Source organism: Tamandua tetradactyla, chromosome 19, assembly GCF_023851605.1.
Source record: "Tamandua tetradactyla isolate mTamTet1 chromosome 19, mTamTet1.pri, whole genome shotgun sequence".
Lineage (NCBI taxonomy): Eukaryota > Metazoa > Chordata > Mammalia > Pilosa > Myrmecophagidae > Tamandua > Tamandua tetradactyla.
Window position 1 is genome coordinate 24,438,748 of NC_135345.1, and position 23,823 is coordinate 24,462,570.

Here is a 23,823-nt window from a genome sequence, read left to right on the forward strand (position 1 = left end):
GTTTGAAGAGGGAGAAGAAATTATTAGTGAACTAGAGGACAGGACATCTGAAATCCTATACACAAAAGAAAAGGAAGGGAAAAGAATAGAATAAGAGGAACATGGTTTCAGGGAACTGAATAACAGGAAAGACACAAATATACATGTTATGGGTGTCCCAGAAGGAAGACAGAAGGGAAAGCGAGCAGAAAACATGAGGCACTGAATTTTTCCCATCTCTTATAAAAGACATAAAACTACAGATCAAAGAAGTGAAGCCAAACAGAATAGATTTGAATAGACCTATTCCAAGACACTTACTAATCAGACTGTCTAAAATAAAAGACAGCATTCTGAAAGTAGCAAGAGAAAAACTATCCACATACAAGGGAAGCTCAATAAGACAGCGGATTTCTCAACAGATATCATGGAGGCAAAAGGCAGTGGCATAATATATTTAAAATTCTAACAGAGAAAAACTGCCAACCAAGAATTCTATATCCAGTAAAACTGTCCTTCAAAAATGAAGGAGAATTTAAAATATCTTCAGACATATAGTGTGTGAACAAGAGACCTGCAATTAGACAAGAAAAAGAAATGCAAGGCATAAAAATTGGAAAGGAAGAAGTAAAATTCTGTTTGCAAATCATATGATACTTTGTCTAAAACCCCAAAAAATCCACAGTAAAACTACTAGAGCTAATAAATGAGTTAAAAAAAAGAGCGAGAGAGACCTGCTCTACCAGAAATACTAAAGGGAGCGCTATAGGCAGATAAGAAAAGAAAGGAGAGAGATTTGGAGGAGTGTAGAAATGAAGATTATCAGTAAGGGTAAAAAGAGAAAAATAAGATATGACACATGGGATCCAAAGGACAAAACGATAGAAAAAAGTACTGCTTTTGCAGTACCAACATTGAATATTGGTGGACTGAACTTCCTAATGGAGGGAATGGGTTAAAAAAAAAAAAAAGGACCCATCTATGTGTGTCTGCAAGAGACTAATTTTAGATCCAAGAACAAAAATAGGTTGAATGTGAAAGACGAAAGCTAGGGGCATTCTATGACACCAGAAGGAAAGACAGAGAATAAAAACTAGAATTGTGTAACATAGTGAAACTAGAAGGGACAATCATGGTGATTAAATATACAAATACAAGCAAGTTTTTACATGAGGGAAAACAATGTCAACATTGCATGCTGTTGAAAATGGGACAGTATATGCAAAAAACACAATCAACACAAACTAGGGTCTATAATTAATAGTAACATTGTAATGTGCTTCCATTAACTGTTAAAAAGGTAATATACCAAAGCTAAATGTCAATAAAAGGGGGATATATAAAGAAAGCATATAGATCCTTGTTGCTTCTCTATTTATTTATATATATATATATATATTTTTTTTTTCTCTCCCTTTTCTTTCTTTGCAGAAGAAATGGAAATTTCTGTGGTGGTGAATGCTTAAGTATGTGATTATACTGGGAGTTATAGACTGTTTACTTAGGATGAACTGTATGCTGTGTGAATAAAACTGCTTTAAAAATATATAACTGCTGGAGAAAATGTGGAGAAAGATATACCTATTCACTGCTAGAAGGGAAGTAGAATGATTCAGGCTCATGTTGAGAACACTGTAGTGGTTCCATAGGAGGCTAGGTATAGGGTTGCCAACCGGCAACCCCATTTTTAAGTATATAATTGGAAGAAATGAAAGCAGGGACAGGAATGGACATTTACATACTGACAGCAGCAGTATTTGCAATGGACAAAAGCAACCTAAGGTACATCTACTGATGAACAAACAGGAAGGGCGAACTGTGGTGTATACACAGAATAGACTATTAAGCAGCTGCAGGACGGAATGCAGCTGTGAAGCAACTCCGTGAATGAATCCTGAGGACATTATGTTAAGTGAAATAAGCCAGAAAGAAAAAGACAAATACTAAAAGAACTCAGTAATATGGACTAACTATAGTTGTACTATAATGTGCAAACTCTGTGAATTGAATTTGGGAGCATAGGTTATCAAGTGACAAAATGTGGGCAGAGATTGGGCAATCAATGATTAAGGAGTACAGAATGTTCAATAAGGCTTATTGTAAATGTCCCTAGATTGTGAGCTCTTATAGTGGTCACTACTCATGAGTACTAATTGTTATTTCTAAATTCTGAGATGCTGGGCTCTTTGCATATAACCTGGTTGTTTCCTGGACCTCTGAGTATCTCTATATGATAGCTGACGCTCAAGAGCTCAAGTTCTTCACCTCTGAAAGTCAGCATTACTCCATACAGCAAATATTTAAGAAGCTAAAGAAGAAATCACACCCCTAAGAGAGCCTCTTTCGTTGCTCAGATGTGGCCTCTCTCCCAGTCAATATGAAAAGCAGTCTCACCACCCTCCCCCTCTCTGCATGGGACATGACTCCCAGGGGTGTGGACCTTCCTGGCAATGTGGGACAGAGATCCTGGAATGAGCTGAGACTCAGCATCAAGGGACTGAGAAAAACCCTAGAATGAGCTGAGAATTAACATCAAGGGATTGAGAGAAACTTCTCGACCAAAAGGGGGAAGAGTAAAATGAGACAGAATCAATGGCTGAGAGATTCCAAACAGAGTCGAGAGGTTATCCTGGAGGTTATTCTTACGCATTAAGTAGATATCACCTTATTGTTCAAGATGTAGTGGAGAGGCTGGAGGGAACTGCCTGAAAATGTAGTGCTGTGTTCCAGTAGCCATGTTTCTTGATGATGATTGAACAAATGATATAGCTCTCACAATGAGACTCTGTGAATGTGAAAACCTTGTCTCATGTTCCTTTTAGCTACTATATCAACAGAAGAGTAGAACATATGAAATAAAAATAAATAATAGGGGGAATAAATGTTAAAATAAATTCAGTTTGAAATGCTAGTGGTAAATGAAAGCAAGGGGTAAGGGGTATGGTATGTATAGTCTTTTTTTTCTCTATTATCATTTTATTTCTTTTTCTGTTGTTTTTTTATTTCTTTTTCTAAATCGATGCAAATGTACTAAGAAATGATGAATATGCAAGTATGTGATGATATTAAGAATTACTGATTGTATATGTAGAATGGAATATCTAAATGTTTTGTTTGTTAATTTTTTTAATTAATAAAAAAATAAAAAAACAAGAAGAAATCAGTCTTCAATCAGAAATATGGATAAAGCTGATCTGGTTAGGACTAAGGTAAATCAGGATACATGGTAAAGGGCGATACTGACTGTATTTTAAAACTACAACTTTTGTAAGAAACCAAAGGGAGAAATTTTTTCTGGTGAAAAATTCATATTTTCTGTAGCACATTAAGTTAACCTGTATGGCCTGTTTATTTAAAGAACATACTTACATGGAAACCTGAATAGAAAATGAGATCTTGTCACTCTGTACAGGTTAATAATGTAATACCCCAACACATTTCGGGCAGAAAATAAAAAGATATTTGAAAGTCCCTTTGAGCGACTGACTGGAAGAAAATGTGGAAATATTCAACTTCCCCACCTGGGGAATTCCTGTCATTCTCACAAGCATTAAGACTCCAAATTTAATAAGCCAAGCATTAAATCAATCTTGGAGCTTGCCCCTATGAAACTTTTTCCTGAAAAGGAGAAGCTAAGCTCCCTTATAAGCATGCCTAATAGTCACGCCCCAGAGAACCTCTTTTGTTGCTCAGAGGTGGCCTCTAAGGCAACACTGCAAATAAACCCTCCCCTCTCCATGGGACATGCCTCCCAGGAGTGTAAAATCTCCCTGGCAATGTGGGTCATGACTGGGTCATGACTCCCAAGAGTCTGGTCCTGGCATCCTGGGATTGAGAAAGCCTTCTTGACCAAAAGAGGGGAAATAAATAGAAAAAATAAAGTTTCAGTGGCTAAGAGATTTCAAATAAAGTCAAGAGGTCATTCTGGAGGTTATCCTTATATTTTACATAGATACTCCTTTTAGTTTCTAGTCATTCTGAAAGTTTTTTGTATGCATTATATAGATACTCCTTTTTAGTTTCTAGTATATTAGAATAACTAGAAGGAAATACCTGTAACTGTTCAACTGTAATCCAGCAGACTCGATGATTATATAACTACATAGTTTTTATTGTGTTATCATGTGATTGTGAAAACCCTGTGACTGACACTCCCTTTTATCTAGTGTACAGGCAACTGAGTAATAAAGACAAAACAAATAAATAAATAATAGAGGGTGATAAGGGGTATGGGATATCTGGAGAGTTCTTTTTTTATTTGTTTTTTCTTTTTAGAGTAATGAAACTTTTAAAATTGATTGTTGTGATGAATGCACAGCTATATGATGATACTGTGAGCCACTGACTGTATACTTTTGATGACTGTATGGTATGTGAACATATTTCAATAAAATTGCATATAAAGAGAAAAGAAATTAGAATAGGTGACCCAAACAGCCCTTCTTTTGTGTTTTCCTAGGAAGAGAAGAAACATTACAAATGGCACATTATAAAAATCATAAATTAAGCTAATGGAATTATTTGTCATGTTTTAACACTGCATATTTTAAGTACTAAAGTAAAATGGTCAACAAAATCTGAATCCTTCATCTTATGGATTCCTAATAATTCCTCAATATTAATTCCATTAACACCCAGTGATCCAACTCCATTTGAATGCTATAGCTACAGTTAAGTATCTCCTACATCATGGGTTAATGTGGAAAGTTTGGTTATTTGTATGAGAGAGCTGTTTAAAGTTGGAGGGTCTCTTAAAGATACAGTGAAATCTGCTTCCCTTTCCAGTGAAGAAAACTGATTACTAGCAGATAAATGACTCTTCCTGGATATCAAAACAAGTTGGTCTACCAAGACTAGGTATTGTAGGAGGGGCCCAGGGATGAGTATAACTGATACCTAGTTATCAGTTATAACTCCTACACTAACACACTCTCTTCTTACAAGTCCTAAGTAAAAGAAAACATTGTATATACACATATAATAGCATAAAGACCTCTACTAATTTGCTGAACTGCTTTGTTATATATAAACTCTTTGCTAAAAATCCAAGGTAAACTGACAAAGGGCAGAGGAAATGCAGAACCATATTCTGGTGTCCTATAAAACCCACAAACCCCTTTCCTTTACCTAAGTCAAGTTTTACTAACTTTCAAAGTATTAATGAAATATGAACCTAGACTAAAGAGTGAGTCACAAGAACAGACATTCAGAACAAAATTTACATAGTTTTCTAGTTTCCATAATGGACCAGTGAAAAAAATGCTACAAGTCAGCCAACTGTACATTTTATTGGATGCCTTCTTATCTACAGTGTTTTTCTGTTTGGGGGCAGAGACTCATCTTGAAAAACCATCAGCATCACCAAGGAATTTGCTACAAATAAAAATTCCTGTTAGAAATATAAATCCCAGACTTACTTATCTCAGAAATTTTGAGGGTGCAGCATAGGAATGCTCTAACAAGGTTTCCATGCTTCTGGTGGTTACTAAAACTTGAGAAGCACTACTCTAAGTTAAGTTAAACAAGAGGCAGATTAAGCAATGTAGATGTGAAAAGCAGTAAAAGCATCCTTGGAGTAAGTCAGAAACAGTTCAAGTTCCCAACAGAACTTTAATAAATGGTGGAAGAGGGCTCTCAAAAATTAATAAAATAAAACAAAAAAATCCAGTGGGCTAAGTAGTATTAATCTACCAACTCTGATCCCAGCCAGCTGATATCACCTGATGTCACCAATTCTGATCTGGACAAAGCATGGTAATATACTATGTATGCAAATACGTTCTATATATTTCTACAGGTTGATTTCTATTTTTTGAAACACCCAAGTATTACGGCTCAAAGAAAAATCAAAGGCAGGAAGAAAAGAGAACCACACAAAATAGAGCAATGCTTCCCCAAAATTAAAATCAGATTTTTTTTTTTTAATTTGAGTTAAGACAAACTATATATCTGTTATTCCTAGCTTCAATGAACATCAATGCTGAACGTTCATCATCGAGTGATCAAAAAACTATGTGGGAAAGCAATCACTGATAACTTAATGTTATGTTACTTGGCACAGGTGAGGGAATTGTGAGAGAAACTTCTTGAATCCCTACCTTAAACCTTACATGCCCACTCCAATTTAAGAATGATCAAAGATTTAAAATGAAAACAAAATACTAGAAAACATGGATTAAAATATTTAAAACAATCTTGGTCAGCCAGGGGATGCAAAACTTGGGTGCCATAAACTAAGTGGTTAATTCAAGTACTCATACAAAAATTAAATTTCCACATGGCATGAAGCATCTTAAACAAAGGGAAGAAACAAATAACTGGGCAAAAATTACAACTTATATCCAAAGTACATCAATAAGAAATAAGGTCAACCAACCATAGAAAGATGGGCAGAGAATATGAATAGATATCAAATCTCATCATTTCTGCACTGCACATTTGTTTCATATTTAACTTCTCTGAAATCGGGATGCATTTTAAAGTAACACCTTGCAGATAGCTGTCAACCAGGTAGCAGCAATCCTTCTGTAAAGATGAGGAAAATACCAGTCCCAGATCCCAAAGAGAAATACAAATGGCTCATAAATATATGTAAAGATGCCCAATTTCATACAAAAGAAATGCAAATTAAAAACCACAAGATTCCATTTTTCACTTACAAGACTGACAAAGATAATAAAAAATTCACAATGCAGTGTTGGCAAGGATATGAAAAAACAAAGCTTGCTCATTCCTTTCATGTGGAGGTAGATAAATCCCCTATGGAAGGCAATTTGACAACAGATGAACAAAATTTAAAAATACCCTTTGACACAACCAATTTCATTTGTAAGGAATTCATTTCAGTTATACACTTGGCAAGAGTGAAAAATGATGTGTACATAGCTGTACAAGGATGCTCAGGGTAGCAAGTGTTTCTAATAGAAAAACTGTAAATGTGGGTGTTCATCAATAGAATTAGTCAAACTAGGGTACATCATTAAGTGCTAAGCAACCATTAAAAAGGAAGGTGCTTTATATTTACTCTTCTGGAACAACCTCCAAGATATAATGCAAGTAAAAGCAATAAAGTGGGGGTGTAAGGGTAGTTCAGTGGTAGAATTCTCACCTGCCATGTGGGAGACCTGAGTTCAATTCCCTGTCCATGCACTTACCAAAAAACAAACAAGCAAAACAAACGAAACTTCAACAAATGATGCTGCAATAACAGGATACTCACATGGAAGAATAATGAAACATGACCCCGCCGTACAGCACACACAAAAAAATTTTTAAAAGCAATAAAGCAGTGAACACTAATTTTTGCCAACTAGTATGGGGGAAGGCGAGGTCCCATATGTATAAACATGTTATTTGTACATATTAAAGAGATTCTCTAAAAAACTGGTTAACAAAGACCATTCCTGGAGGGGAACTCAGTGGTTTACAGAAAAGAGAAGCAGAGAAACTTATTATTGTTGAACATTTTGTTTTTAATTTTCAATCAGACACATCTGAAAGAACTGTTTTAGTAGGTAATATTCAATATTAAGACCAAGCAATATATCCCTATTAGAATCTGAATTATTTTAGAAGGAAAAAAATGTGTATTTCTAACCCCTAAAGACAAAGGATGAATAATTCTAGGAGCATATTTAATGAGGAATAAAATTCAGTGTGCCAGTTGTACCCATTCGTCTCTTACAAGCCCTAATTTATACCCTCAAGAAGTTAAAATTGTTGTGAAAATTCTGGTTATATAGCACGATTTCAATACTATTAGTGTAGTAACCCTTTAAAGTATCGGTTTCATATTGCCATAACTGAATATGCAGATATACCAAAACACTGTTTCTAAAGATTCAGCAAGACCCAAATTATACCATCTTTTTCAAAGGCTATCTTATAAATGATCTGCACTTTTCAGTTTGAATAATTAGACTGTTTTCCAAGCCATCTAGAAGTGTTTACATATACTTAAGAGATCACACACAAACCTGGGTTCAAGTCTCTGATTTCCTATTGATGTCTGACCTTGAACAAGGTCTTCAACCCCTTTAATACTTAATTTGTAAAATGGGAATAGGGTGGCAACTGTTTAAACAAAAACAATATATTTAAAGCACTTAGTACACTACACTAATTGCCTGGCATTTGGTTGGAATAAAAAAACTCTTTATACCATGCTTTTAACTAACCTCCAATGACTAAACCCTTGGAATAAACTTTCCTTCTATAAAACATACTTATGGATGCCTCTACTATCACACGGAAAGGTCACAGCTAATATAATAGTATACCCATGTTTCTGTTTCCACTAGTTGTGCCACCATAATTACATTCAACATAAAATGAGCAACTCCGGGCAGAAGAGTTGTCTATATGAATCCTAAGTTGCATATTTCAAAAAAAATTCAAATAAGATGTGTCCCTCTACCACATCCCTCCCCAACGCAATGATTAAATTTGGTGTGAGCAATGATATAAGACCGAAATATGTACAACATTGTACTGAAAGACTAGAATTCCAGAAAAACAGTTATTTTGCAAGTAACTGAAGTTTAAATTCTACCTTTAAGGAAAAACAAGACACTTTATGACATAATGGAATGTCAAAACAAAAGGGTCCATACTCAAAGAAAAGGTTTTAGTTCTACATCAAAAGACTGATAAATTAATCTATAGGTTTCTAAATGCTTGTAATTTTATACATTTAAAAATGTGTAAAATTTTCTATTTATCAGAGTTTTCAGATTAACCCATTATAATCCAGTCAAATCTATTAAAGAAAGGCTACCCACATTAATATAACTACACAAACAAGTTTGTATACAGAAATTTCTTTAGTTATAATGGATCAAGACTCCTGAAAAGAACGACTACAATCAAAGAAATATTTACTTTATAAAAAGCCCATTATCAGTAGAATACTTTTTGAATGACAAAACTAAAACAGGTTTCACTTATCAGGAGCTATACTGGAAGACAGGACTAAAGTATAACAATTCAATCAACTATGGCTCTCTTCACTACTAAATACGGTCAGCCTGAACACCCCACCCCTCCCTTCAACACTAACACTATGAAGTGGTCAACAACCACAAAAGCAAACAAATTCTAAACGTGTTCACAGTGAAGGTTATTTATTCAATAACTATCAATAAAGTCATCATAAATTACTTTTCTTCATCAAAACCATTTCTTCCAGTATCAAGTACTTCTGTATCCCATGGGTACAAAAAGTATCTATTATCTGTTGTAGGAATATGTAGTTAATTTAAGACGAAAATTATTTACCTTTTAAAGGGACATGGCTATTTTCGGATGCATCACTCAAATTCAAACCTAATTTTTAACAAAGTCTTCTGTGCATGCACCATAATGGCTAGCACTATATTTTTAAATCTATGCAGTTCTATAAAGTTATGTAAAGAGGACCTCAAGTAAACCTGATTTTCCTTGACAACAGAGTAGCTTAAAAAAAAAGAAATTTTATTCTTCACTATTAAAATCTCCAGAAGGATAGCCTATGTATAGTACCACAGCCACGGTACAGGCATCCCAACAGTCCAAGTTTAGGTTACTTTATAACCTTAACTTCTATATGTACAGTCAACAAAAAAATAAACTACTTCCTTGGGTACAAACAAGTCACTCAAGATAGTACAGTAAATTATTGGTTCAATCTGTTAAATGAAAGCCTATTTCCAGGGCAGAATAAATATGTACTCACCTTAATTCAAAACAAATTTATATTACTGTTTTCCATACTCAATTTGGAGAACACTACAGAACTACTAGCTTGAAAAGGTTCAGTTTCAACAGCTTATACTACATTCCTTTTGATGTCCTCTTTGTGAAGCTGAATTTCTGGTAGTTGCAATAAACTGTACAAGGCAAAATCAATGTAAAATAGAAAATAAGGGTAGCAATGTCCAATGTAATTCCAATATTTGAGAAACTGAACTATGCTCAATAGGCATAAACATCGTATTAGTAAATAATGGTGGTTATTTAAGAATGAAATACAATTTTTTTTCTTTCAATGTATGTATATTACTTTTTTACAAGAGGGCTAAATTGTCAGGACATAAATTCTAAGTCATTTGGATCTAACTACTTAATAACTGGAATTCCAAGGTATTACCTTGGCTTGTTGTACCATGAAAAGATTACTGAGACACTAAAGAGTACAAGAAACAACATAGAAACTTCTGTCCTATATTAAACCTAGCATCTACCTAGAGTATCTGGAAATGATTTATACTAACTCGCCCTTCTCAGTCAGAACAGCTCCTTCCTTGTGAAATTATACCATTCATAATACTCCAACTACCTTCCTAATTGTTTCACACCTTACCTCCCCAACCAGGTCAGAGAAGAGCCAGTGATTCTATACTAGCCCAGTCCTTTACACACTTAATGTTCCTTTCACTGGTAAAGGAATATAGCTCAAATGATACATTGTTAGCACCAACATCACACAGTATTAACAACTCCAGTCTTGCTACAATCACAATAGCATTATATATAGCATATTAGTTACAATGGCCACAAACTACCAGAGGTAGTCACATATTAGCAAAAAGAAAATATGAGCATTAAAACCACATTTGTCATATGTACAGCCTCATAGAGCTTATGACAACCAAAATGTTTAAAACCAGCAGCCAAAATATACATAACTTTGTTCCAGTAAAAAGCTGAAATACATTTGCTGTGTTTCAGACTTCAGATAACTGATCAAGCAAAAGAAATACCTAGGACACTAACGATGAAAAATAAAGGAAAACTGAGTTCTTTTTCAAAATACACTGCCCATTCTTTACATTTTCAAAAGTTTTGAAGGAAATGTTCTTCCACCTTCACAATGGAATTTACAGGGAACTAGGATGCATGTGCAAGTTCTATCAAATGAATAGGAATGATTACTTGCTGAGATGCTCAATGTAACTGCATACAAGAATGCAAGTATAAACAAGAAGGTAAAATAAAATATATGGAGACCTAAATTTAGAAAATCAGTGTTTTACAGATTAACAGAAGCCAGCAGAATGCCACTCATAAGGACAACTACAGTGATTTCTGAGTCTCTGTGGCAGGACCCTTTCTAAGGGTCCAGTAAAATTACTTGAATTGGAACAAAGCCTACCACATAAACAGATGCTCAATAAATAAGTTTATAATTAGTGTTTGTATAACTAATATTCTTCAGAATACCACAGCTTGTTTCCATCTCTTACCCTGGACCTTAAAGAATATCTGGAGCCATTCATTTTATAGTGACAAGTAATGTCAAAGTTTAATACAAGTTAAACCTCCCAAACTGTAGTCAATTATTGTGCTTAAAAGAACTTTATTAAATTGGTTTTACAAGTCTCCTTTTAATTGAGTTAACTGGTGAATAAGATCAAATAAATACTTTCTCAAATTGAGAACCTACCACCACAAACAGCAGCATGAATAGCAATGTTTAATAAGCACTTGCTGGGTAACAGGAATTACTCTACAGGTTGTACATATATTAAAAGTATTTGCTTTCAGAACCCTAGAAAGTAATTAGTATTATCAGCTCCATCTTCTGAAAAGTTAGAAGCATAGGGAAGTCAGTTAACACAGCCAAGATCACAGCTAATACGTGGCAAAGCCAGGACACAATTCAGGCACTGAGATCTGAAAGCTTGTGCTCTAGAACCTACTTTCTTTTGATTCTCTCCCCAAGTCATCTGTTAAAATCGAGGCTGAATTACAAAACCCACTCTTGGAATATGATTAGTTTTTATGAACTTAGTATTTCAGTCTGTGGCCAAGAGGCCCCGAGGAATCTGCTATAGTTGGGCCCGCTTATCCACCCCAGGTTCAGCCTTAAATGTTATGTACCATCTTGCTCTGCAATGCAGCAACATTATTAGGCTCTTATATCTGTGTAAATACTTTTGGATTTCCGTATATACTCCTTTTTAGGATCAAACAATTCTAACTTTGAAGTGCATGGAGTAGCCCTAGCCCTTCTTTTGCTAGTTGTTCAAAATTTCTCTCCCTCAATCTTTATAAGGGACAGTTTATCGCACCCTGAAATGCAATACTGTTCATTCATCCCTGTCACACAATGAGATTTCAACCATGTCCTCTTTGCCTTTACCTTTTCCAAATGCATTCTAACTTATTCTAATGTAATCTCTCACTGGCCTCCTTCAGCTCTTATCATTTTAACTGACTGCCAGACAAATTTCACTTTGAGAGGGATGAAAACCAGAAATACAATCACTGTTTTACACTAGGGTAAAGAACTTATTTAATTTTGTTTTCAATGTCATTCTTACTGATGCACAATAATTAACCTATAGACCACAGCAATAAATTAGGCCAATGTGCTCAAAAATAATCTATGACTCCTGGATAATTTCTTCATTTTCAGTCATAATTCCTCACCGCAAATGAGATTTTTATTTAATCCCCCAAAAAAGAAAAAAAAATGTAACAACCACTTACCTACCTGTAATACCTATGCAATATTTCTAAAACTTCCTACAGGCTTAGTTTCTCCAACTAGAAGAGTTTCATGTCGCTTACATAGTGCTTCCTTCAAACATATAAAGATGTTTCTAACATTTATCACTGTGGAGCCTCATCACTCTATATTTTGCCATCCAGAAACCCTCTCAATTTACTGTTAGCCTTTATTTCTTGTCTCCAATCTAATTTTAATCTATTTCTAAACATCACCCCTAATCCTCCAGTGACATTACCCTCAACAGAGTAATAAGGTAAATCAAGGAAACATGAACTAGTCCTTCTCTTCATATATACATGATCATTCATACCTCTAAATTCAGGACATTATGCCAAACATGGTTTTTATTGAAAATCAACTGTTATATTCAAAGTTAAAAAATTAATGTTGGGATTCTCTTCATTTTATTACAAACTAAGAAAATATGCTGAAGAAAATTAACTAAAATTTTAACTTAAGTAAAAACTGCCAAGTCAACCCCTGCTCTGTAAATATAAATCACATTTGCTATCTGCAGTCCACTAGAAATCTTACCACAAATATTGATTAAGTCAGAAATATAAATTATTTTAGATGTTTTCAGTCTTGACTTTCTCATAGCTTCCCTGGAAATTACAATAACATCTGAGGAAAGTGCTTGGTCACACAGAGCTACCATATACGTGTCCTCTAAAGAGAGCTGCAACATTTTCTTTCATAAACATTACCCAGACTGGGTCCTTAGCCTTGTGATAGATTCCAAAAGTGAGGAGGATTTGACATACAAAAGTGAAAGATATGGAATAAATGGCAAATTATGAACATCAATCACCCTCTCACTGTACTCTCCCCACCAAGAAGCTTCAACAAAATCAGGGAATATAATATGTCTTTCCAGGGAAAATCCACCCTTTCTTCACTGGTATGCTAAAGAATACATACTCATCCATGCTCTAAACTGCGATGGCAGACGAATTTCACATTTCTGCTGCCCCTTCTATCTCCTCCAATTGAAAAAAAAGGTAGGTTCTATGTGCAAGGCAAGTGTATACATAAGCTCTGTTTCCAAAGAATGTACGGTCAATTAGGCTAAAAAGATAGAGAAACCAATCTTTGAATCACCCATACCGTCTATATAAACCAGTTCTATAACATCTCAAAAGAATGTGGTATGGAAATGTTGACTTCCTTTAGAAAGTCAACTGCCAAATCAATTGACTTTTCTATTTTTTCCAATCCAAAATGAATTCTCGTATCACACTTGCACATAAACCCAGTATTCTCTTTAAGAAGACCAATCACAATTAGAAATTTTGTTTTCATCTGATATACAAGGACCATATTACTTTTTACAACTATATGCAGCACTTTCCAATATACAGAAGATACTTAATTATGAGTTGACTGATTAAGCATTACTTGTATAAATAATTGGATTCTTTCAATATTAAATTACCTCAGGAATTCTGAAGCTTCAGAAAAAAACAAAATGGGAATACTATCACCTAAAACAACAGTGAAAATAGCTATCAAATTAATTTCAATCAAATTCTACAGGTACAAGACTATCAAATTGTTTTCATCCCCAGGAAACATTTCTTCCTCAAAAAAACTGAGGAAGAACAATTGTTTTATTAATTGCTACAACTCCAACCACAGAAAACACAGTTCTTAAAACCCATTGCAAAAATGCTACACTAAGAACCATCATCAGTTTCTTCCCTATATCAAAACGAATTTAGATATTTTCAGTTTATCTTGCCTACCTCATTAGTTTTTTTCATGACTTCCATTCCAAGACAACAATAGGAACATATACCACAAAAGGAATGCTTCACCAAAAACAAAAAGGGGGTGGGAGGTGAGGGGTTAACAAGTCAATATGCAACAATATAAAAACCATTCAGCAGTGGCTTTGTAAACCGTTTGGGTTTACAAACTTGTCCCATTGGGAGTGGATGGTTTTTAAGGCTGTCAAATAGAATGTGCATTAACTTATATAATGAGTTATCTGCAAACATAAGACCTAGAACCTAGTATTTATGCAACAAATCAGCACTTTTGAACCAGAATGTGTGTCCCAAATACAGAAGAAACTTACCTCCTGTTCCTTAATTTCTGTAAGGAAGATTTAAAGACAAAATAATTTAGCTAAAATACTCTTCAACTTCTTTAATAATTTCTATTTAGTGACAAGAGCATACTAGGCAGGATATGGTTAAATTCTGAGCCTTTGAAGTTAGTCTTCATCACCATTCATCTATGGTAAAATCTAAAGACTATTCCTAGCTACACAATAGATGCATAATCATTTTATATCAATATATGAAACATCTAATGAATGGTAGTCATAGAGTCTACTATGTTCACTCTTCCTGCCCAATAAAAAAGGCTTTTAGATATTTTTAACATCTAGACCCCCCCCCCAAAAAAAATGTGTTGAGAGATGACTACACAAAATATATCCTAGGGCATATGAAAACAAACTCTCATAAGTTAAAATTACAACTAGGCCCTTACTATTAAATGGAAGAGTCAACCTTGAAACTATACCCTTTTTCTAAGAGAAATTCCAATAAGCTTACCCTGTCTGGCACGTTTTTTGTTCCTGTTTTTTTTTTTCAAAAGTTTGGTTATAACCTCTTGGAACCATTCCATAAGAAAACATCAGATTGCCAAAAATACTATCACTCTGAGCTATAAAAGCTATTTTTATATAAACCACTTTTTACTCGCTATAACTGAACCAAAATCTTTCACAAGCATACACCTTTTGAAAGCCTAACCTTTTTCCATTTTCTACTACACACTCAAATATCTCATAACCCTTTCGTTGTATGATTCCCAAACTCTATTCCCATGGCTTACCAAGAAAAATTCAATATACAGTGAATCAAACGTCAGAATAATGAAATTATTCCTCCTAAAAATGGCTAAAATCTGCCCTTTATTATCCTCCAGTCCATGACATCTGCTTTTTAAAACAGCTTAAAATCACGAGCTGTGGAATAACTTTTGTAGATTACGTTGTAATTACAAGTGACCAATAATGTATTATAAACTAAAAGGTGTATTCAATGAAAAGAAGATTAAGCCAAAAACATGCTTCATTAAATCAAAGATAAGTTGACTTAAACATTTTATTTAAGTTCAATTGCTATTAAATGTAATTCTGAATTCCTTAACATGAAGTTCCAATAAAACAGACATATCAAAAACTTAGAAAAACATGAAACTTGAAGAATGACTGCATATTTTAAGCTAATTAAAGTTGTGATATCATAGTTATATTTAAAGAAACCATATCTTTTAGAGATACAAACACTAAAGTATTTTCAAATGAAATGATATGACACACAGAATTTGCTTTAAAATAAGGGACAGTGGAAAAGGTTTGGGGTATGCATGAAAGATTGGCCACAGTTAAAGATGGGTGATAAATACATGGAGTTCATTATACTACTACTTCTATATCACTTGAAAATGTCTATAAAGTACAGTTAAAAAAATCAAATTATAAATGGGAGTTGTCTCTTTTATCCTATAACTCTGTATTCACCTTTGCCAAAGACTCATGAACTGCCCATATAATGCTTTGTTCTAAAATTATCTTTTAAAAACTCAGGGAGAAAACTGCATAGTGACAAAGAAATCATTTTTTACATGATTTAAATGTCAAATACACAATAAGCAGAAGCAACAAGAGGGAAATAAGATTTTCAAAAGAATTACCACCAGGTTACATGTATCACAACTTAGGCAGAATATAAGTGTAAGATGAAGAATAAAAATTAGAAAAGTTAAAAGACTCAATGCCACAACTAGAATAAAGCAGAACCAGGACCTTGAGAGGAAACCTACAGAATAAAAGATTCCTCCTTTTAGCTCACAATGCCTGCATAATAATAACTGTATAATTAATATTAAAAGCCCTCTTCCCCAAATAAATTATATACCATCTCACACATTATTCTTTCTAAAATTAGATGTCTACATCACTTTATTTTCTACCACATTTAAATGATGTATCAAAGTGCTTCTACTAAAACCACACTTTCATATTACCCATAATGTTTCACCTAAGATACAGCACTAAGTTATTAAAATCTGATCTCTGGATTTCAATTTCTACTGAACAATGATAAGTATTTCTACCAAAAACATAATTCATGTTTAAAGTCATCTGTAAGTATAAAAAGGTCTACTTTGGACTCCTACATAACTTCCGGTGTACTAGCAATATTCTCTACCTAGTGACAGAAAACTAAAAACAGAAAAAAGAAAAGTGTCCATTTTTAAGCATAGTTTAGTACTTACTTAAGAATGGTTTTTGCACTACTGCAGTCTTCAAATCGAATGGAATAACCAACTTCCTGGCCCAACATCACATCCATTTCATCAGCAACTCTCTGAGCCACACTCATTGCAGCCACTCTCCTGGGTTGGGTACAGGCAACTCCTCTCTTGGGTCCCGGTAATGATCGCATGTACTCCACACACCACTGTGGAATCTATCAAATAATTTCACATTTACATTAATTCTGTTAAATATATCAAATATATTTAACATGAAGTGTGCTATCTCATTCCAAAATTTATAACAAGATTCAATTAGGCACATGACAGAAATATTTATGTCTCAAATCTATAACATAAGCCAAGGAAAAGGTCATGTATAACACTGTTATGCTGTAAGTGTGTTGAGTGGGCTAGGTCTACTGAGGCTATGCTGAATATGGTCTACAGGAGGAATTACACCATCGTCAAGTATTTCCCTATGCGTTGAAGAAAAACATCCAACTTCTAACTTTACAATAAATGTTAAGTTTCCAAAAATATTCTAAGAAATTATTACTTTTAAAATGTCTATACAATTTCGAGTTACACAAATGCACGTAAAAATAGAAATCATATCCATCTTTTAATGAAAGCATATGCATCTTTTTATTCAATTCAAATTTGGTTAGACCAGTAAACTCCTAGCATCTAATCCTTGTATTTTCATTCTTTCAGTAGAGGAATACACACTGGCAACAGCTTCGATACCATCTTAGAAATCAGTAATTGCCAATCTCAAATTCAACGAGAACTAGAAGAATAGAAGCAAGAGAGGAAGCACCAACAGTATTTCCTTAAAGAGAGGAGGATGGGCAGGAACACAGTTGGTTACCATGATGACGGTGCATTCCCTCCCTGTCCCAGGATCAATAAAAGCTAAGATCTTCTCATTCACGGCCCTTCTCCAGTCATTTAATTGGAAAACATCATAGGAAAACTACTAGGGTCCACCACACTAAAAGTAAGAATCTACTGCTACAGTAAGGGTAAGATTGAGTATTGATCAGTCGACAAAAGACAATCAGATTCTAATACTACAGAAAACATGGCTTCTCCTATAGTGTTTCTACAACATCTCATAAAAAATATTAGTCACTGCACTAACACTATATTTCATTCAGTTTACTTCTGCAATTTTGGGATAAGCAAATTTTTACTGAAAAAAAATATATATATGAAGGGGGAAGGAAAAAACCATTATACTGTCTCTCTACAAACCTAATGCCTATCTATAATGGGTTGAAGAGTCCCCTCCAAAAATTCCACTGGGAACACCTCAGAAGGTGTCCTTATATGGAAATAGGGTCTTTGCAACACAGTTAAGATAAGGTCTTACTAGATTAGGGTGGGCCCTAAATAAAATGATCAGTATTCTTAAAGAGGAAACACAAAGGAGACACACAACAGGAGGAATGACCATATAAAGGCAGAGAGGCAGAGAGTGGAGTTATACTGTCACAAACCAAGGAATGCCAGAAGCCATCAAGAGCTGAAGGAAGCAAAGATTCTTCCCTAGGGCCTTCAGAGGGAGCACAGCATTGCCAACACATTGATTTTAGACTGCTAGCCTCTAGAGTGGTGAGAGAAAAATTCCTCTTGTCTTAAGACATCAAGTTTGTGGTACTTTGTTACTGCAGCCCATGGAAATAAACATAATATCTTTAGCAGGTTCAAAATCTTCAATGAACAAAAATACTCAACTAAACAGCATGATCTCCGTAGGGCTACAGACTCACAATCACAGGCGACATAGTTTTTAGCAAAGCTTTATACATCCCATTTCAGCAACCTTCTTACAAGGGCAAAAGGTACTTTAGAAGCCCAAGCAAAATGAAATTTAAAAAATATTCACTTAGAATTTGCTATAGTGCAATGGATAGCTTACTCCATTTTAAAAACAAGCCATGAACAGTTTTGGTTAAGGCAGCAGTTCACCAACTCTTATAATAACCAAGGACACCAAAGAGCTAGTAGATTTACTACATTAAAAATTAAAACTAAAACTGAGAAACTGCTAAAGTATGTATTAATTCATAACAAACCCCATTCTATGTCAACATAAACAGCATTTCATGAAAAATATTTTCCAGAGCCACTCCAAAAAAATTCAGTTAGAGTGCAATGTCTTACAGATCTCTAATGTAGAAGTTCTTTTGCTTAAAACATATAAAGAAAATCCTAAGACCTCATGTACGCATGAAAAGATTTCAAGGACTTTCAAGTGTCTCTATCTATCCACATTTCTAGGGAGAATAGCAATAAAGATGGGAAACGGGTCCTGATACATGCTAGCTTGTTCAAATCACAGATCAGTTGCAAAGCTATTCCTCCCTTCGAGCTTCGTCCCTTCTTCCACTGGCCTTCGAGCTTCGTCCCTTCTTCCACTGGAGATCATCTTCCTCATTACTGATCTTCAGCCCTCTAGCCTTCTTGCTTTATACATTATCCTGACAGGTCTTACTTATTCTACTGACTTCAAATTCTATATATACATCAATGCCAATCCTAAATGTAGCTCTCGTCCCTGACCTAGTGATTATCTCTACTGAAGAATGAATATTTTATTAGTATTCCAAATTCAACAAGTCCAAAAACATCCATTTCCTATCTTCCCCCAAACAGCTTTAATTCCTCCCACATTCTCTTACTCAGTAAGTTGTAACTTTTCTAATCAAGTCCTACTGGTCTTTTCAGAGTCATAAAGTTTTGTCGTGACCTCTTAAATGGCCTGTCATCAACATCTTCACTACGTATAGGACATACTTTTAAAATTCCCTGTCACTCTTAAAAAGCTCTTATAGCTCCTGGATCCACAGCAAAATGTATTAAGGCCCAACATACTATTGCAGTCTCACCAGCCCTATCTCCCTCTTCATACACTGGCCAGGGCATACGATGTTTGCCTCTCTCTGAACTATCTTGCTCTTGCTGTCCCTTTACCTGAACTAGCATCAGTTTCATATACTTATGTGCATACAAAATTGTACTGTAAAACAGCTTTACAATGGTCTAAGTAAAATGAAAATCTTAGGTTTTGCTTTGAGGGCTTTGTTTTGATACTAAAAAAACTGGCTGATTATTAATGGTTTTGAGTCAAGGCTTAAGAGCATGACAAAAAGCACTTGGGCAAAATTCACTATTTAGGCTGTTCTGTTTTCTTTCAAACCCCCCAAAAGTATCCAAGCATCCCAAGTATCAAAAAAAGCCAAATATTAATCTAAATCATCACAAACCTCTCACTTTTAGTTGACCTGACCTTCTTCTACACTGTTAATAAACAAACTCATCTTAGAAATAAGGTTGACCATAACAGACAAGTGCAGCAGTATGAAATAAATAAAACTGTGTATGACAAAGGGACATTTTAAACATTGAAACCACGTAAATCTCTAACTTATGCAATCCAAGGCAACCTAAGAAACCTTTCTAAGAGCCTTATAAATCTGTTTTATTTTGCTCATCTGAAAATGGTGATTAACATCTTCTTTGCAGATTTGTTTGAAAAGCTTAAATAAATTAATATATATAAAATACACAGTGCTGGCTTTACCCAAGTGCTAATTAAATAGGTTCTGTTAATACTCTTCAGTATTTCACACTGAATAAACCACTTGAAATAATTATCAAAAATACTATAATATTAGTAAGTTTGGAATTGTGTCCTTTTGAGTATTTCTTTAATTCCCAAATTGCAAACCAACAGTTTCACTTCCCAACATAACTGAATTTTTCCTCAAAAAAAAACTGTACTCACTAAGGGTCAGCCTTTAATAAAAGCTTCCTGGTTTGGCTGCTATAGCATCCTTCAAAATATCTCCCTGAAATACCTAAATTGGTAAAGATTTGTGACAAATGTTACTAGAAAAATGGAAAATTGTATATGTGGCATGTTCAAATAATGAACATGTATCATGGATATATAAATATGGAAAATAGGCCAGAAGGCAACACAACATATTAATAATTATCTCTGTATGGCAAGATGAGTAATTATAAGATCCATTTCAACACTTCTTTAATTCTACATTTTCAACAATACCCAGGACTATTACTTTTGTAATAAAAAGAAAATTTTAACTGCTGCTTCAGACTCAAGCATATGAAAATTACACTTACTCATAGCCAAGAAAATGCAGACTGAAAACTACACTACTTTTTTTCTATCAGATTTGAAAAAACACAAGTTAAGTATGATTACTGAACACAAATATTCTCATACATACTCATGGGAGGGTAAACTGATTCACTACCTATGGACGACTATTCATTATTCAATGTATCACAATTATAAATGATTCCACTTCTGGTCATTTATCCTACAGATAAACTCACCTATGCAAATGACCATTAGAAACAGCATACATGTCCATTAACAGGGCCCAGTAAATAATGGCAAATGCATGTTTTAACAATTTCCTAGCTATATTACAAACAGGACATTGATTCTATATGTGTAGAGGTATAACTACATAGACAAAGGTATGGGTAAGGAGAGCTTACTATACGTCTTTTAACTCTCTCATTTTTTGAAAAGTAATATTCACATGGTTTAAAAAATTTTCTAAAGATGAAACAAACGACAAAAAAAAAAACAAAAAATAAAACCACCACACAGGAACACTCCAACGGCTCAGATCTCTCCACACAAGCACGGAAAACCTTACAATCCCAAATCTGTACTGTCCTACAGCCAAAAATGGATGGGTAAACATCACCCTGCCATACCTGAGGCACCAAAATAGAAAGGAAAAAAAACAAACAACTCAGCAATATCCCTTCCCCCTACAGACTCGAGGAAGCTTGGTAACTCCCTAAAGGACTTCCCAGAGTGGAAGTCATTAAAAAGTGCTAAACATCAAAGCAACTATTACTCATGTTCTACAAGACATATAATAATGGTAATGACCACCTCGATCAAAGAAGCAACATCTGGGAAACATAAAATGTCTAATATTATTAAATTATGTACAAGAATATAATAACTCACCTGTGTTGTCTTACCAGACCCAGTCTCACCAACCAGTACAAAGGACTGATGTCTCACTAGAATATCTGTAAATCTATCCTTGTATTCCCAAACGGGGAGTTGAAGCCGTTTCTTTAGAATGTCATAGTATCGAGGAGTATGGGGTAAGTTGGTGAATGGATTAATGCATTGTGGAAGTGATGTGTGTCCTGCATGTCCAGCGTGTGCTGAATGAGCAGAATGTGTTGAATGTGCCGAGTGGGTTGAGTGAGCTGAATGAGACGCTTTTAAAGGCGGCAATCCAGCACTGATGAGCATAGCATTAGTCGAAGCTCGCAATTCCTTCTCCTTCTCCTTCTCTCTCTCCCGCTCTCTATCTCCTCTATCACGTTCTCGGTCTCGATCTTTAGACCGATCTTCACGATCCCGGTCACGATCTCGATCCTTCCTAAAAGTAAAAATTGAGAATTCAAATCTAAATTCTATGCAAAAATGTCATAGCAGCATTACAGTCATAAAAAAGAGCCTAAATATCCAAAAACTGAAGAAACAAACCATTATAACATGATGCATTACACCTATCAGAAATAATGAAAAAACTTAAAATGAAGAATTCTCTTGTCCTGCCCATAAATATCTTTTCCTTCCTTGATGATACCTCAAATTATTTTAAGGAACCACCTTAAACTTCCAACTGAGATAACAAGACTCGGTCTCCTGTAAGTGAAATTCCTTCCTAAGACAGAAGTTACGGAAAGTCCAAGTCTAAGGATGATAACAATTTTTTCAAGATTCTCCAAGTTTGTGAGGAGGTATTTTTTGCACTAAAATTATATTCAAAATGTAGTAGAAACTGCTACTGGACCCTAATACCTCAGCTTTGTTATAGTACATAGTGGTTTTGCCCAACACTTTCTCGTACAATCTATTTCTCATAGATTATGTTAATATTCATTTATTTGCCAAGGAAAAATGTTTTGTTGCAATGCTACGTGCAGGAAGCATATTACAATATTTTACATGCATCAGTATTTCAACTATGTTAATATAAACGTTAGGATTCTTGGTGGAGTTTTTTCTTATATACTTCTCAGCATTTTCCCAATTTTGTTTAATGAGCATATATTGCTTTATGATCTAAAACTAAAATTAAAACTTTATTCTCCTGTTTTCACTTCTCATTCTTGCATGTAACAGCAATAGTAAATATTGGAAGTGCTTTGCAAATCTAAGTACCTTGGTCAGCCATAAAATGAATCAAAGCCAAATCAAAAACAAGCTTCACTGAACATTGCATTGTTTGAAACGTTAAAATCATGCAAGTGGTCACTATACTAAAATTAGTTGAGGTCAATTTTAAACGGTCAATTCTAATATTTACTTTCAATTACTAGAGATGGCCCTAATACGATCATGTAAAAGTAGTCTATGCTTGTTCATTCTACTAATCCATTAGTACCAGTCTTATAATTAACAGACTTGCCAGAAGGTATTTGGACCCAAACCTGAAACAGACAACATGATAGCTATGACAGAGTCCCTAAACACACATCTTTGTTCCTTATACATGGCACACAAAAAGAGTAGAAATTTGCTTTGCCAAGTATTACTAGCAGAGCAGGAAAGAGCATTCATTCTCTATAATGAGACATAATGGTACATCAGATAGGCAATAGTAACTCCCCTTGGTGGGCATACAGTAAATTGCTAAATCCAATATGAGTTACGATGGCTCCCCAAATACAGAAATGGTAAACTAACCAATCACATCTGAACATATCCTTGCCAACTGCATGATTATACAAATAATTACATAGATTACATAAGTAAAGTGACCCTCCCTTCTACCATTCTAGTGTTCACCTTTTACAGAATCACAGGACATACTAAGTAGAACTGAATGAAGTCTCTCTTTACATCTGGCATAAAAAGAAAGGTAACAAAACAAACAAAAAGAACAAGAACCCAAAGAAATCCTAATAAACATAAAATGAAGTCTCACAATTCAAAGCATGAGTGCTGTCCTATCTTTGACATATGTGTTCAACCTTAACCAATCTTTGCTGTC

General features: G+C 34.5%; 1 protein-coding gene across 1 annotated transcript in view; it reads right to left on the reverse strand.

Annotated features, from left to right (window-relative positions):
• The window catches only part of DHX15 (DEAH-box helicase 15), a 62,346-nt gene that overhangs the window by 32,460 nt on the left and 6,063 nt on the right, over nucleotides 1–23,823 (reverse strand). Inside the window, exons 2-3 of the mRNA XM_077136513.1 lie at nucleotides 21,777–22,203; nucleotides 16,769–16,962 (exon numbers count right to left, since the gene is read on the reverse strand). Coding sequence (XP_076992628.1) covers nucleotides 16,769–16,962; nucleotides 21,777–22,203 — 621 coding nt within the window. The remainder of the gene's footprint in view (nucleotides 1–16,768; nucleotides 16,963–21,776; nucleotides 22,204–23,823) is intronic.